This window comes from Saccostrea cucullata, unplaced genomic scaffold (assembly GCF_032062105.1).
Source record: "Saccostrea cucullata isolate Sc308-1 unplaced genomic scaffold, CSIRO_AGI_Scuc_v1 ctg1251, whole genome shotgun sequence".
Lineage (NCBI taxonomy): Eukaryota > Metazoa > Mollusca > Bivalvia > Ostreida > Ostreidae > Saccostrea > Saccostrea cuccullata.
Genome location: NW_026925972.1, coordinates 85849 through 104117, shown reverse-complemented (window position 1 = coordinate 104117; position 18269 = coordinate 85849). Strand labels below are relative to the sequence as shown.

The following is an 18269-nucleotide window of genomic DNA, read 5'->3' as shown; positions in this document are numbered from 1 at the left end:
CTCGAATTAGAGTCATTTATCATGTAAAGTTTCGTTATTGCTGACTCGCAAGCATGTTTCCTACAATCGCAAGCATGTATCGTCTGTCGTTTGTTGTTCTCAAGTAAGCTATATCGGACGCAAACTTTTATTGACGTCAAGTTAACTCCGGTTCTTTCAAACGCGCAATTGATGTTTGGAGAATTCTACGGTGAACCGTACGCGCATAATTTCCAGGCATGTGGCATTACCGTTGTGTTACCCGTTGTCACGTGTGTTGCTAAGGCTCAGGGTAATTGAACGGATTGTTAACTGCGTCTAAACCAATCAGATTTTAGTATTTAACATGAAAGTATAATAATATAAATTATTACAGAATTTATAAAGTTGACCTGGGTTGTATAAATCGGCACTGCATAATGCTAAGACATCCTGAATAAACCCGGTATGACACATGAAAATTTAACATTGGTGTATCAACAGCATGCTCGTTCTAGAAAAGAGACAGGTTGTTCTTTTAATGTTATATAAGGTACCAAACAGAGAAGAATACATGTAAATGTTCCCGATAGTTTCATCCACAAGCAAGAAAATCTCCGGCTGACGTGACGTTACGTTGACGCAGCGATGCTGCTACAAGTCGATGGACATGTGCATGTTTATAATTTCACCCGAACTTTTCTAATTATTCTGTAATGGGAAATTTCGCAGAATCGTTTTATTTGTTCCTTATAAAATGTTGACGAATTTTCATGGATTTATCTTTGCCCTTTACAGAATTAAAGTAAATGTCTCAATAATTTTCGAACATGCCTCGTATATTCCAGCCAGCCTGTACTGGTTGATTCTTCTATAGTTACAAGTGACTTACCATTAACGAAGAATGCATCAGACACACAGTGATTTTTTTAAAGTAATTTTTGATTTGCCTTACAACAGACATGTCCAGTCAGCAAATTAGGATCTTTTTACATAAGAAGTAACTTACCGTTAAAGAGAAGAGTCCGAGCTAGCCAATCAGATTCCTCCTTAGTTTCTATTTCTACCACATGGGAACATCTCGCTTCACATTCATACTGGAAATTAATTCAATATCATATTACATTCCCAAAGTGAAGTTAAGGAACAAATATTGTTTTACTCTGTTTTCCAATTTTCTTATGAAATGCTCAAGCACTCAGTATTTCAATACATATACATGTACCTGCAGATGATGTCATTGAGTAAGCAAGCACAAGCACAGTCATGCTCATTACTCTCATTGAATGACAAAATATCCATAACAATGAAATATATGAAGAAAAATCCATTCAAACAAAACAAATCATGAGCAGAGCAAACAAGGGCAGACTTCTAAGACCCCAGAGATGGGATCAGGTGCAATGATGGAACACCCGCTGTGTGCTCCTAGTCTTGATCGGGAAATAACGGGAATTCGAGTGAATTACAATTCAGTGTGTAAATAATGACCTAACTATTAGTATAGAAAACTTCACTCAGCATTTGACTTCACGAGTCATTGTGTCGACTGTAGAATTTATAAAATGCTGATTTAAACTGAACGGTTTATATTCTTGTTTCATCAACTCGTCGCCCAAAACTCTCCCCATTTTAGAAATTATTTATACATACGTAGATCTTCATTTTTAAACAAAATAATTTGAATCAACCATGAAGCATAAATCACGATGGTTTACAGTATCAAATAAATAAAAAAAATCTTCAAAATACACACTTGCCGGTATTCTTCGGCGTGCTCTACTTTGATAATATAACGCTTTTTTGTATATTTCATTTTACTTTTTTCAACAAAATAGAATGGCGTTCAATGCCTTAATTAAGAAGTATACATTGAATGGAGTTTTAAGTTATGTCTAATATCATTATCTTACCATTGCCTCAATCCAGGAGACCTTTCTCTTGCCAATAAAGTAGCAGTGAGTTTTATATTTCACCCAGCCCGGATCACATCCTGTTTCAAAGACGCAAAATTTTTGTGTACTGTCAAGCCGTAATAAAAAAAAGTTTCAATATCGTAAGAGCATACCCTAGTTAAAATTGAAAGAAGATGGGCGCATTTGGCATGTGATCTGCAGGAATCATTTGTGCAAAACATTTATGGTTTAAATGTTCATGATTTGGTTGGCTCAACAAAGCTGGTCAGATCTTGCAAACACGTCCATAGAGTTTTTTTTTTATTTAGTTTGAAAGACCTTGTAAGAGTGTAACATTTTTGTCCGTTTTTCCTTGGGGGTACTATAACATAGTAATGTTTCACAAAAATAAACACCTAAAATATTTAATGCATAGATGCATGATACGTGTACATGTACATTATAGAATAGAAGATCGGAACTGATTTCGCTCGAGAACCAAACTGAACCAAAATTTATCAAATTCAAAATTTTAATACATCAGTGCATAAAACGAAACTGACAAAATAAATGGTTGTTTGCATGAAAAAAAATTAATGTCCCAGGCCAGGCTCGAATCAAAAACTTTCGCTTCGAGCACACTCAACAGGTAGGCCTTCTTACTGAGCTATCATCGCTACACATATACAAATGATTTAAAAAGGACAAAGAATCACCACATTCACACATTCACACATTTGGATCTTTTGGGAAAAAGTTCATTTTTCGTGGTCTCTGGGTCTTCTCACCATTTTTTAAACTGTGTATTTGTTTCTTTGAATTAAAATACACACAAAAGACGTTTAAAAATCATGGAGAGAAGACCCAGAGATAGAAAAAAAATTAGAAAAACGTGTTTAAAAATGTACCATTTTGTACCAAATGTCTGATCTGGCCAATTTTCAAGTTAATTTTTAGCTAATCAAAGCTCAATTTCGGGAAAGTGGTTTCCTTTCCTGTTGCACAGGAACCCGATAAATATTTTTTTTTTTTATAAAATTCATACAACATGTAGATAAACTTTTCACTTTTCAATTACGCCCAGATTTCTGCCGAATGCCAATCAAAAGCGCCCTAGTTCTTTTAAGTGAAAAATTGTTTCAACATGTAGTGCCTGGTACGTATAACTCCTTTAAACAAAAAAACCATTAAATATCATTTTAATCTTCCAGTAATTGCGTTCAAGTTAATAACTTAATTACATCTGTGAATAATATTCTTTTAATTAAAAAAAAGTATTTTCACTGCAAAAAAAAACCTTTAAAAATCATCATTGTATTGTATTTTCTGCGAAAATATTCATATTAATCGATATGCATTCATGTGAGAAAGAGAGAGAGAGAGAGATTTACCTTTCTTGATGATTTTAACACCACTGTGGGTACTGAGTCTCTCAAACATCTGCCTTAGGGAATCCACAGATTCTCGAATCTTTCCTTGTTGAGTCATAAGTCTTTGAATCTGTACCATTACCTCATAATTACTTACATAGTCATTGTTTTCATTTAAATAAATGTACTGGGCACCTGTACACATGATGGCAGACAATAGGAACGCTATCCACACTATTGCCATGGTGTAACCTTCTTGTTGTTGTCTTAACGGAAGCGTGGAATAAAGCGTTTCTTGAACTTTGCCACTTCTTTATATATAAACCTGAACAGGGTACTTCAAACTTTAACCAATGAAATGATTCAATTTTGTTACCCCTGAAACGGCTCTTAAATATCAAGCAGTGAATAATACCATCATGAAATAATGCAAACATTCAATTAATTTATAAAAAGTGAAGGAGGTGCGTGAAATGAGAGAGGGGGCGGGTCTGTTACCCCACTTTTTCTAGGCATTGGATCATAAGTCTTTACATGTTCACAAAGTTAACCATATTAACATTTACATTATACAATGATTTTTTCAAAAGAAAAACACATACATTACTAGTAAACAATGAATTTTTAAAATACATTCTGTCTTGTGACAATATTTAAAATTTTCAACAGATCATTTTAAAAGACAATATGAACTTTATTGTCTTTTAAAGAAAACAATCCTAGTCAAAATAATCATTTTACTTTGTTCATTCCTATTCGTATTAATAAAATACAGTTATTAAAAGGCTCTTTTCCAAAAGGGCAGCAAATCCTATATCACAATACTCTGTTATAGTCCAGCTTCAAACAGTTTTATGTATCAAGCTTCTGATTAGATAATAATTCTGAACCCCCTTGACTTAAGAGCAAATAATGAATTTCGTTAAGTCTCTTCTTTTTAGATCTTCTTGTTTATAATCCTGATTTATAACATTTTCTCCTTACTATGCAACTATTTCACAGAAATGTTAAACAGTGTAACCATAATGGTTAAAGGGACATAAATATGATCTAATGTTATTAATCATTTTGAATAAATAAAGAGAAAAAAATTATAAGCGACATTCTACTTTGCTGATGATCATTCCTATCTGATATAAGATGGAATAAAAAACTAACAAACAATTAAACAAACAAAACTAAATCAAAAAACAGAAATTTGAAGTAGATCAAAAATTCAGATAAAGAAATGATAGTTTATTTTGACAGAAGGATTAATAAATTTTCAAAGTTTGGTGTTGTATATTACCAACTTTAAAATGAATGAATACTGTAAACGTAATACATTCAGTGGTGTATTCTATTTAGCGAATTTGGTGGAAAACAGAGTCCACTAAATCTAGAACATCGCTAAATTTCTTGTATATCATATATTTATACCTTGTATAACACATTCGGATAGCGCAAAGTCAAATCTAAACTAACTTGCTGAAAAAAATAATTTCCGCTAAATATCATACACGCCAAATACATGTAAAATAAATTTACAGTAATCGTTAGAAAGATACCAAAGTGTAAATGTTTAGGTTTATCAATTATATCTAATCTTAATTACTTTAGATTGTAATCAATGAAAACATTGAAATCTAAATATTTATTTTAATGAGCCTATGATATTGCTTTCAGTCACGTGACTTACACTATTGATTTAGAGAGAACATTTGGTTATGGGAATCTGTTTCGAGAAATTGAATGAGTATTGCACGTAAAATAAACATAAACAACGTTTCTCGGCAATAGGACAAGCAAAAATAAAATGAAAAATAAAATAATTATGCTAAAAAGGAACAAAGAAAAACAAATTTTTAAACCTGTCCACCGGATGTATGTTTGAAGAGAAGGTGAGGCTTCTAAGTTTTTTTTTGATAAATGTTTTAAATAAATTAAATATGGGCGTAGACTTGGTTGCTTGGACGTATCGCAACAACGACAAAAAAAAAGAAAAGAAAACGGAGGCGCTACTGGTTTTTCAAAGAACATTTCCATAGACGTACTAATACAATTATAGTATAGCAGTAGGGACGATATCCAAGATACGACACTAGCATAGCAATATATCATGACCAGAGTAACATGAAACAAGTACTCTAACTGAAAAAGAAATTAGAACTAATTTAAGACTATACCGTTTGTAATGTTATTCTGATTAAATATGGACGAAAATATGTTTGATATTTGACTATTGAAAGTTTCCCTAAAATTGCAAAATTATTTGGACATTTAACAAATATATTTCGGTCGAATGTAAAGTTTTTCCTTCTGATACATAGAACACATTTTGTGGTTTGTATTATTATAAAGCCGTCATCAATATGCGTGTACATATCTATGTTTCTTTGTTTCTATAAACATGTCAAGGAAACTAATTTCGATTTCGGAGGAAAACAGTCGAAAAAAGAAAATTTATATTAGAATGAACAATGCCATTTATTTTCTACGATCTTTACATAACAGGGAATCCTTGATAATAATGACTGAAGTAATAATACACGTGGTGCTAAGTGCAATCATGACCTCCTATCTAACACAATAGCACAATTGATATAACAGACGAAAAAAGAGCACATATTTAAGCCACTTCTATTCTAATTATATAAAAATAAAAACAGAGTTCTTTTATTAACATATGTTTCTGAGGTTATAGAAATTGTGATACGGAGTGCAGTCATAACTCTTTATTGTTTATCATATGACAAAGAATGCCTTCACAAAACACAAGACAGGATACAAAAAGATAAGAGAGATTATGCAACACAAAAATATGTGACAAAAATAACATAACCCTTTCTGTAAACACTTTTCTAAATTTTTTCTGTCAACTCATGTAATGTGCTAGAAAAAAGACGATATACTTTAACGTACCACTTCCATAGCATAAATAAAGTGTCGGAGAGTGATAAATTAAAACTTTAGTTATTGTTGATTTAGAAAAAAGCAGAAGAAAAGAAACATTAAGACATTAGCAACATTTTCAATTGTGGAATACCCTTATATCTTGCAAAAGATTGATTTTAGAAAAAAGAAAGTGAATATTTTAAGTTATGTATGAAATTATCAACCAAAACAGTTCTGGTCAACTCGGCAACTGCCTTTGGGAAATGTTGAAAATACTACTACAATTCAAAAAAAGCAAAAAAAAAAAAAAAGTAAATATATGTTATATCTATACAAATTATATAAAAAAAGATATGTAAATGTCTGCAATAATGCGGATTTTATTTGTGGGAGAAACAATAACTGATTTTGTGACACACGAAAGGCTAGCTGAAAAACAACATGTAGGTGACTGACTAATACGTGTGAAATCTGTAATTGTTTATTAGTAGATACTACGTATACGTGTTATTTATAAAGTATACGATTTTAATAAATGTGTATTATCCACTTGAATGATATCTAAAGTACGTAACATGAAGAAGAGCTATTTCAATATAAGTTGTACCATGTGTGCGTTCTGTACCATACAAATATACAGCTTGACTGAGTTAAATGTTATTTATACTATAGAATTATCTTTGTTCATCGGGCGGGAGGAAGGGGTGGTTCAATGTTTGTGGGACTGCAAACTTGTACTTGTGCGTGGGAACGTAATTTCCTGGGTGCAAATAGGCAACAACATTCAGCCACATGCAATTCTTTACTTAGAGTGGGTCCTCTAAATATAGAATTGCGCGGCAGATAAGTGTCGCCTATATGCATTCGTTTATACAAATATTCAATATGTTAACACAATAAACGTTCGTGGGTAAGTGTGACTTACAAAATCAATATGTCTTAACCAAGAAATGATGATTCCACATTAAAGAATGTAACAAATGACAACACTGTCCTAAAAACTGAAAGTATCAGACAATATGAGCTGTCTATAAACTTAAATCTAAAGTGTGTGCTATATGTGTCTCTTCAAAGAAATTCTAAGTATATGATTTGTATGATTAATATTTGAAATGTTTGATGTACAATACATTTTTTTACCAATAATTTTAGTCACAAAAAATACCTTTTAATTTTTCTTTTGAAATATTTTCTTCATTATTGATAAAAATCATTTACATGTAGCGAGGAGGAAGGAAATTGGCTAGGTAGAATATTCACTGGTACCCACAATGTATATATATTTATTTGTCAAGAATTTTCATGACACTTTGGTGTACAATATATACTGGTTTATATGTTGTTATTTAAATTTTATTTGGTTCTTGGAAATATTAAAACATTAAAAACTGGCATGTTTTTTGTTTTATTTATGGTGCTTTAACAGTGCTAACAATCGCTTCGTCACGTTTTGTTGACTAGCCATCAACTGAAGCTCGACCAATCAGCTAGAAGAAATTCTGCGCTTATTGCCCGGATGTGAACCATATCCCCAGCCCCTAGTTGAACGGGAGCCACTCCAGTGCAACTGGAATATGCAGTACACTGTGCTATATTGTTACAGGCATTCATCATATAGCACACTCTATTGACTAATAATATTAGGCCTTTCAACTAATTTTTCAAGTTGCACATATGGTTAAAAACATTGTATAGATAGATTTATAGGTACATAAAATTATCAAAAAAGATAATAACTTTATCTGGACAAATCTGGACAGCTTCATTCGGGAGGCCAGGAGAAACTCAAACAGGAAGAGAAATGTAAAGGACCAGGGGTAATTTAGCAAATATAGCTTTATGTAAATGAGTACAAATTCACTAACATTTTATTCTATAAATGCTCGTGGTTTAAATACTTATGGTAAAAGAATTTTTTTTTTTGAATGGATTAAGGATGCAAAATTTGATATAATTTTCTTGCAAGAAACACATTTTATTGAAGCAAATGAAGTAATTTATAATTCACGTTGGTATGGGTATAAAATTCATAGTTTTTCTGATTCAGTATATAGTAGAGGTGTATCTATTTTGTTTAAAGAAAATCTTGATATTGAAATACTAGATAAACATTTTTCAATCGACGGTAGAAAATTATTGGTAAATGTACAATTATCTGAACAAATTTTAAGTTTGGCCAATTTGTATGTGCCAGATAAAGAAAATGACAAAATTATATTTTTAAATAAAATGTTGAAATGGGTCAATAAATATGCTAAAAGCTTAGATAACTTAATAGTTTGTGGAGATTTTAACTGTCAGATAGATATAATTGAAAATAATAGAAATGTAAAGGCTCTTAGAAACTTTGCGAATTCATTAAATTTGATCGACTGTTGGTCCTTTAGTGATAAAAATAACAAACAGGGGTACACGTGGTCTGATGGGGAAAATAATCCAAAATCTAGAATTGACTACGTATTTATGTCAGAAAGTTTCTGCTATAGATTTAATCAAATTTTATTAAGAAAAGCTCCTAATTATGACGGGACAAGATTTAGTGACCATTTAGGTTTATACTTTGATTTTTGTACCGCAGAAAATATCAGAGGGAGTGGTTATTGGAAAATGAATACATCACTTCTCAACAAAGAAAAATTTTGCAATGAAATGAGAAACTTTTTTAAACAAGAAATATCTAGAATTCATGATCCTGATCCGGTTTCTAAATGGGAATGCTTGAAAAAATCAATTAAAAATTTCACAATATCCTATTCTAAAGAAAATGCTGTATCCAAAAGAAAGCGAATTGATTTCATTGAGAATCAAATTAAAATATTGGAAAATAAGCCCTACTTGCATATAAATATCTATCAAATTAAAATATTGGAAAATAAGCCCTACTTGCATATAAATATGAGATATAAAAGACAGCTTGAAAATGAAATTGATGAATTATATGCACAAAAATGTAAAGGGTCTTACATAAGATCAAGAGCTATTTGGATGGAAAAGGGCGAGAAAAGTACTGCATATTTCTTAAATTTAGAAAAAAAGCAACAGGGCGACAATACGATTAATAAAGTTACTAATGACGACGATATTGTCTTTATGGAAAATGGAGATATTATGAAAGCTTTAGTCGATTTTTATAATGCATTATATGAGAGTAAAAAAAATCTGTGATCAAGATATCGAAAAATACCTTGAAAATATTGAATGTCCTAAAGTTAGTGAAAATGATAGAAATAACTGCGATAAATTACCGACCATGTCTGAGTGTAAAGAAGCCATTCATCGTATGAAAAATAACAAATCTCCTGGTTCTGATGGACTTCCAGCAGAATTTTATAAAATATTTTGGAATGATATTAAAGATATATATTTCTCATGTTTAATCAAAAGTATTGAGATCGGAATTCTACCATTCTCACAACGAGACGCAAAACTCTCTCTTATTTACAAGAAAGGTGAAAAAGATAAATAAAAAAATTACAGTCCTATAAGTCTCACAAATGTGGATTATAAAATTTTTGCACAGATTTTAGCTTTACGATTACAGCATGTTGCTAAAAAAATCATAGGAAAAGAACAAAGTGCATATATCAAAGGAAGATATATTGGAGAAAATGCGAGACTGATTCTTGATATATACGAGCACTGTATGAATCAGGATTTTGATGGCATATTGTTATTCTTAGATTTTGAAAAAGCATTTGACTCTGTTGAGTATAACTTCATGTTTAAAACATTACGCAAATTCAACTTTGGAGAAAACCTCATTGATATGATCAAAACTCTTTATAATAATTCTACGTTCAAAATTAAAAATAACGGCTGGGTTTCAAAATCTTGCTCAATTAAAAGGGGAATACGTCAGGGATGTCCGGTATCTGCGCTTCTCTTTATTTTCGTATTAGAAATACTTACTATCCAAATAAGAAATAATGAAAATATATATGGCCTATCATTTAATGAGAAAATAAGAAAAAAAAATATTAAGATAGTCCAACATGCTGATGACTGCACAAATGCATTAAAAGACACAAATTCATTGGCAAATATTATTCACCATTTTAGTAATGTTGCTGGTCCGAAACTTAATTTATCTAAAACTGAATGTATCTTAACTGGTTCCTTAATTAATGAGTATTGCAATAATAACGACCTATACGGTGTAAAAATTGCAACTGAAAGTGTTAAATCTCTTGGAATATATTTAGGTCATAATAAAGACGTGTGTTATGAAAAAACTGGCTAAGTAAACTTGAAAAACTTGAAAAAAATTTAAGTGTTTGGCGAAAACGCAACTTAACAATATTTGGAAAATGTACAATAATAAATACTTTAGCGGTATCAAAGCTTGTTTATAATGCGTTTATTTTACCTAATCCAGATAAAGAATTCTTTAAAAGAGTTTCAAAAATCATTTTCAACTTTCTGTGGAAAAAAAGAGAGAGAATTAAACGAAATACATTGATTGGTAAAATTGAACAAGGAGGAATAGGAATCGTTGATATTGAAAGTAAATTTTCTGCTGCGAAAGCTTCGTGGGTAAGAAGAATATTTGATAAAGATACAATCACACACTTTACTTTAAATAGTCTATTGGAAAATAGTTATTTATCTATAAATGATATCATTAAAACAACGAGTTGCAATTTGAATGATACAAAATTCTGGGAACTGACTAATTTCCCACAATTTTATGTGGAAGTATTTTCAATGTTTAATAAGTGCAAAAAAAAACAAACAAACAAACAAAACAACAGAATTCTGAAGGAAGAATTTTATCCCAATTTATCTGGCACAATAATTTATTCCGATATGATTCTAAAACATTATGTTTTGAACAATGGATCAAGAGTGGTATATCATATGTAAAAGATCTTTTTGATGAAAACGGTGAAATACATGCAATAGATTACTTTTGGGATAAATTAAAATGTAAAAACAATATTTACTGTGAATATATTATTCTAAAAAAGACATTAAGGCCTTTTCAATTAAGACTTGATTGTTCCTATGCCAATTATATAACATTCATAATAATGACTCGTTTTTGTTTAGAAACAATTGTTTTAAATCGATCAAATCTTTAAAAAGTGATTTTTATTATTCGGTCTTAGTTCAATACAAATTTCAGAATTCAGTATATGAGAATAAGTGGAATAAGTATTTCAACATAGAAGATAAATCGTTTTGGAAGAATATATACATTTCAAAAATTTGTAATATGTATGACAAAAAGATTGCAGAATTCAATTATAAACTGATTAACTGTCTGTTAAATACTTATATAAGTGTTAGTAGATGGAATAAAGATGTATCACCAATGTGTGAGTTATGCAATGTATCAGAAGACAGTGAACATGTTTTATTTTCTTGTACAATTACAACATATTTGTGGAGGAAAATTAGTATATTTTCAAAATTTAACGTTTCTTGGAAACGTATTATGTTGGGATTTTTTGGTGATTTATCAGAGAAAACATGTATTTTGAATAATCTTATCTCATTTATTTGTTTTACAATCTATAAATATAAAATGAAGAGTCGATTCAATAATGAAAGAATGTGAGAAGAAAATTTGAAATCTTATGTTAAAAATTGGCTTGTTTTACAAAATTCTATTGTGAAAAAACTGGTAAAATAAGAAACAACATGTCCAATGACTTAGCAAATTGTTTATGAAAAAAAATATGGTGTAGACAATGACATATCCAACACATGAAGAAACCAGTCTTCATGTGTGGTAGCTAGGGGTCCTCATTATGGACAGTGCTGGTGTTGAATAGGACTCCCCTTGCTACCTGGATTCAATATTTATTTATTTCTCCCTATGTATTATACATTCTATGTTTATACATGCTCTTAAAATAATTGCATTAAATTGAACAGATAAATTTGTGAATGTTATATAAAAGAAACAAAATGCTTGTTATATACCTATGATACGTATAATATATTTATATATTTTTCTTCTCTATAAAAGTATCATAACTACTCTGATATGAACATAAAAAACATTAATTGTGATGTATGTTACAATTTATATCTACTATGTTGTATATTGCATATGCTTTTAATAAAAGAAAAAAAAAGATAATAACTCATGCATACTTTTAATAACATCATTAAAAAGTTTAATCATTTATAATTGACTTTTCCGATGTTGTGTTTAAGGACAGGTAACTCAGGTGTGAAAAATGACCAACTTAGTGCCGATTTATAAGTTATCGTTTGTATGAATGACATTATAGGATGCTTCAGCATTGGTATTGTTATATATTCAAATGAGTAAATGAAAAATGACTTTTCCTACATGCTTAGAAATATGATGGCGTCTGCGTTGTAAAAAAAACAGTGTATAATACATTTACAGTATAAAGAAGAAAATGAAAGAATAGTTAGATGAATTTCCTATCAAATTAATTTCTTCCTTTAATATTGTGTAAATTAAGTAAACGTTACCTACAGTGTAGTCTGTGATTTAATTTATTTCATACCATAAATATTCATAAAGAAATGAATTATCTATCTAAAACTTAGCAAACTTTAATTAATTCGCCCCGCAAAAGAGTAGTACACATTTATACAGTTTATATAAAGTTTTGAGAGATAAAGAACCAATTTATTCAGTATCAAAAAATAAGAAGCCCTAAGGCGCTGGTTAATAATTGGTACGTTATTGTCCCCCGCTTTCGCGAAAGCGAGGGGACATTAAATCTCATTCGTCTGTCCGTCTGTCCGTCTGTCCGTCAGTCTGTCAGTCTGTCCGTCACAAAAACTTTAACCTTGCCCATAACTTTTGATTTAGTAGAGCTATGACTTTCATATTTCACATGTGTATTCCTTGTGACAAAACCTTTCTTTGGGTACCACCAAATTTGACCTTTTGACCTTGACCTTGGAGTTTGACCCATTTTACACAGAAATTTCAAACTTTTACTTTGGCCATAACTTTTGAATGGAAGGTACTAGGACTTTCATATTTCACAAATGTATTGTTTGTGAAAAGACCTTTCATTGGATACCAACACCCTTGACCTTTTGACCTTGATCTTGGAGATTTCCGTGTCTATGAAAAAACTTTAAGCTTGGCTATAACTTTTGAACAATAAGTACTACAGCTTTCATACTTCACATTTATAATTCTGATGAAAAGATCTTTCATTGGATACCAAAAACTTTTACCCTTTGACCTTGACCTTGGAGTTTCAACTACTTTTTAAAAACTTTAACCTTGGTCACAACTTTTAAACAGTAGATACTAAGACTTTTATATTTCACATATGTATTCCTTGTTGCAAGACATTTCATTGGATACCAACAACCTTGACTTTTTGACCTTGACCTTGGAGATTTACTCACTTATGGAAAAACTTTAACCTTGACCATAACTTTTGAACCGTGAGGGCTAGGGCTTTTGTACTTCACATATGTAATCTTTTTGAGAAGACCTTTCATTGCATACCAAGAACTTTGACCCTTTGACCTTGACATTGGAGTTTTAACTACTTTAAAAAAAACGTTAACCTTGGTCACAACTTTTGAACAGTAGATACTAGGACTTTAATATTTCACATATGTATTCTTTGTGACAAGTCCTTTCATTGGATATCAACAACTTTGAACTTTTGACCTCCACCTTATAGATTTACGTACTTATGTAAAAACTTTAACCTTGACCACAACTTTTGAACGGTAAGAACTAGGGCTTTTATGCTTCACATATGTAATCCTTGTGAGAAAACATTTCATCAACAACTTTGACAATTTGATCTTGACCTTGGAGTTGACCTACTTTTAAAAAACGTTAACTTTGGCCATAAGTTTTTAACGGTCAGGATAAGGGTTTTCATCCTTCAAAAAAATCAACTTCAATGATAATTTCTATGAAATGACATATGATAGGATGTTCATATTAGACACAATATGTCATAAAAAATAACATCTCACCAACAAAGACACCGAAAGCGGGGGACCACAATTCTTTGAATTTGCTTGTCGACTTTAAACTTTATTTATTTTCTGCTTCTTATAATGTAAGTCGACCTTCCGAGCATTGACATTTTAATCTCACCAAGATATAGATGGATTGCCCGCATTAATACAAAAGAGCCTGAATATGACTGAACAGTACATAACGTTTCATAACTTGTTCTCATATGCCTTTCTATAAGATACAAGGATATCTTCTGAACTTTTTATCGTTCAAATATTTTTTAGACCAGTTATAATTATTTACCTGTTGATATCTGAGCCTTAAGATATGAGTTTTCCAGCTTCAAAGAGCTAACATCCAGAGTTAGTCCTTTAACATCCAGAATGAGTCCTTTAACTTCCTATGAGAGTCTCTGAACCAAAGACTCCATTTGAGAGGGTCGTTCACCAGCAAGCATTCATTATAACTAGCCATTAGCATTACTAAGACGAAGGGACACATAAATCGCATATGATAAGAAAAGATATTTTCTCATTAAAATATTACGTTGCAAGATTATTTACACTAACTTTAGAAAAACTTGTACCAAGCTAAAAAGTGCATGCGGGGAAATGGTAACGTCACATTTCTAGGACGTTAACATCAACTACATGTTGTTTAACAATTCAGTGAGTTGTAAAGAGTTAATACAATTGAATTTATTCTAGCAAAAACCAAATCTGACCAGACAGGTGCAGAAACAACCTGAATTAGAAACACCTATTGTGACAATCAATTGAACAAAAAGCTGCCATATTTAAATGAATATTCCACTTTACTCTGAGGGTTAGCTATACTTTAACACAAGGCCTCTCCATTAACATATTACTAATTTAACTAAATTCTCAGAGCTTTGTCATTTTTTATCATAGATCCTTCCATATGTCATATTCATGTAGAAGTGGTGCTGCAACTTACATGTACTTGCAAAGCACAACAGAGAATGAGTTTTAAAAAATATCAGACGCATTCCAGTGCTTTTAAAGTGTTAACGACTATCTTGCGAAAGAAAGTGTGAAAATTCAGTGATGTGCTGTATTAATCGTGGTGGCAATGCCAATTGGTGTTCCATCACTTAAAAGTTACAGATTCAAATGGAATCTTTATTAGGCAAAGTTTTTCTCAAATGTCAAATAAATGTACCTAACATATCTAGTCTCATGCCTTTTGCCAATGTTCACAGCTTCTTAAAAAACTTCTTTCTTTCTGGTCTTCCGACAACAGACTTTTGCTGATCCCAGTTAACTGGTATGTACTTACCATAGCTTAAATTTCTCTGACATAAATTTACAATTTCACCTCAATTCCTTCATTTGGCCCTAGATATAATTTGGGTGAATTAAGAACTTTGTCATGATCAAGAAATGACGAAAAAATCCGTCGTCAATTCAATGTGTAAAGAATGGACTAATAATTAGTATGAAAAACGTCAGTCAGCATTTTATTTTATAAATAGTATTTGCTGGTAAGATCATTGTATCGACAATAGAAATTACAAAATCAAAATGATGACTTAAAACGAGACTCTTGATATTCTTGTTTCATCAACTTGTTTTCAATAATTTATCTCGTTTAAGAAATTGTTCATATGAAGAGCATGCTTTTGCATATCGAATCAACTGTGATATATACACTTCATATGCAGGTGATGAAGGTATATTGCTGCATAAAGGAAGTTGACGACAGAAAGGTTAAAGGCATCACGTTTATCATATAGCTTGATTGTTAGATTACCATTTACGTTTTTCTTTTTCAAGTAAAATATCCAAGTATGAAAGAGATGTGTCATCCTCTATGGTATCTTATCCGAAGCTCACCAGGGTATATAGTATCGACGCAGGAATGGAAATTACCATTGTTAATTGACAATACGTTATCGATATATCTAAATGTCGAATTGAAGGCCATAGCAAGTGTTTTCTTCTATCTGATCAATACGTAGGGTTCCCAGTGGTTGTAATGTTGTACAGAGGATATTTACTCTCCCTAGACACATAGATCCACCTCTGAAATTCCAAACGATCCGAGTTTTATGCCTTGTTTCATAGATTTGTATTGTATTTTGATTTTTTTCAGATCGATAACTGTTTGTTGTTATCTTCAATTCATCCCCCTTGAAAATGGAATCAACTTTATTTTTTCGCAAACAGCAACATTTGAATAGATCAGGGTAGCAGTATTAGGGGGGTGGCTTTCTCTTCCAGAAGCATTTACAAATACTAGGTGCATACGAGGGATGTCCATTTAATTCGAGGAAAATGATTTGTTTTACTGAAACTAAATAGGAAAATTTATACTATGTGTATACCACAATACATCTTTTGAAAATTATATTGAACTGAATATTTGCTAACATATTATTATGTGTTTGGTTTTGTATGTTGTTTTAGTAGTAAAGTAGTCCTTGATTGTTGGTTTATAAGCTAAATATAAAGAACGGGTAACGCCAACAGTTTTGATCATCATGGTCCTTCCTATATATTAGGAATTTCGGTATTCAACTGAAACCTGTAGCAGGGGAAAAGGATGGAATATTGCATTTGCTGTCACCAGCCGATAGGCTAGTTTTCTGTATTATTAACTGGTATATGTTATTTGACTGTATATTCGTTTAAGGTAGAGAGTTTTATTTACTTTTATTTAAGTAGTTTGGATTCTAAAAATAAGGTCAACATGTTTTGCTAAATCTGTATATACTGAAACATACTTTTCTTTCATTGCTTTTGTATTCTTGCAATATATTTCTGTATTTGCTTTCTGTAAATGATGTCGAACAAGTCAAGTCAGTTTCCCTCATCTTGTTTATATTTAGGCAAAGGCAATCATTTGTTAAAGCTAAATCTATAATTAATAGTATCTCTGTCATGACATAAGTTTATTATTATTATTTTTTTTTTTTTGGGGGGGGGGTTACAACTGTAGATATAAAATATATTGTACGTTCTCAGCTAGTTATTTTCATTTAAAGAAACCAGAGTTGTCTTTTTCTTTTTGTCTTTCTGGGAATGGAAACTCAAGGCCTCCAGGAGAGTATTAGGTAGCTCTTTCCCAGTTGTTTCGGGTAACCATAGGAAGGATATCGTTGCCAGAAGTGACAGACAGCCAAACACTACACCTGGTCCCCAAGGTACGTAGGTACCCTGTAAGAAAAATTAATAGTTAATAGATAGATAAAGTCGTGGAATATATAATCTCTCTATATGAAATACGGCTCTTTATGTAACGACAAAATATATCAAAAAAGCTTCAAACTAATCTAAAAAACTAAAAACAAAGATGTATACCTTTTCAAAAATACAAACTTTCATACCAAGTTAAAAATGACAACAAACAAAATTCTATACCTAATAAAAATGCTTACAAACAAAGCTGTATAATTTATTTAAAATGTTTACAAACAAAACTGTATACCTAATTCAAAATGCTTACAATCAAAGTTTTATATCAAATAAAAATGCTAACAAACAAAGCTGTATATCTAATTAAATGCTTACAAACAAAGCTGCAAATGAGGATACCATGCCTCCTATTCTACCTGCGGCTGACCCCATTCCCATACCAAGTGCCCTATAAAGAGAAAAAAGAGCCTAAAAAAACAAGAGATCTGCAGATCAACACGCGAGGGAAGAAAAAGAACAAACACACAAGGGAAACAACAGAACACACACACAAGGGTAACAACATAACAACACACAAGGGAAACAACAGAACAAAAACACAATGGAAACAACAGAACAAACACACAAGGGAAACAACAGAACATTACAAACAACAGAACAAACACACAAGGGAAACAACAGAACAAACACACAAGGGAAGTAACAGAACAAACACACAAGGGAAACAACAGAACAAACACACAAGGGAAACAACAGAACAAACACACAAGGGAAACAACAGAACAAACACACAAGGGAACCAACAGAACAAACACACAAGGGAAACAACAGAACAAACATACAAGGGTAACAACATAACAAACACACAAGGGTAACAACAGAACAAACACACAATGGAAACAACAGAACAAACACACAAGGGAAACAATAGAACATTACAAACAACAGAACAAACACACAAGGGAAACAACAGAACAAACACACAAGGGAAGCAACAGAACAAACACACAAGGGAAACAACAGAACAAACACACAAGGGAAACAACAGAACAAACACACAAGGGAAACAACAGAACAAACATACAAG

The 18269-nt window shown here is 31.4% G+C and overlaps 2 protein-coding genes across 2 annotated transcripts in view; both read right to left on the bottom strand.

Moving 5' to 3' along the window:
• Window positions 1-967: 967 nt before the first annotated feature.
• LOC134270190 (low affinity immunoglobulin epsilon Fc receptor-like) lies at window positions 968-3495 on the bottom strand (the record flags this gene model as incomplete). Its single annotated transcript, XM_062752378.1, has 3 exons — window positions 3245-3495; window positions 1872-1951; window positions 968-1055 (listed from the first exon to the last, which is right to left on the bottom strand). Coding segments are annotated over exons 1-3 (391 nt in total), but the record flags the coding sequence as incomplete, so codon positions are not given.
• Window positions 3496-16956: 13461 nt separating this feature from the next.
• Window positions 16957-18269, bottom strand: part of LOC134270193 (organic cation transporter protein-like) — a 43114-nt gene continuing 41801 nt past the window's right edge. The window contains exons 9-10 of the mRNA XM_062752382.1: window positions 17558-17630; window positions 16957-17203 (exon numbers count right to left, since the gene is read on the bottom strand). Coding sequence (XP_062608366.1) covers window positions 17012-17203; window positions 17558-17630 — 265 coding nt within the window. The 3' untranslated portion in view covers window positions 16957-17011. The remainder of the gene's footprint in view (window positions 17204-17557; window positions 17631-18269) is intronic.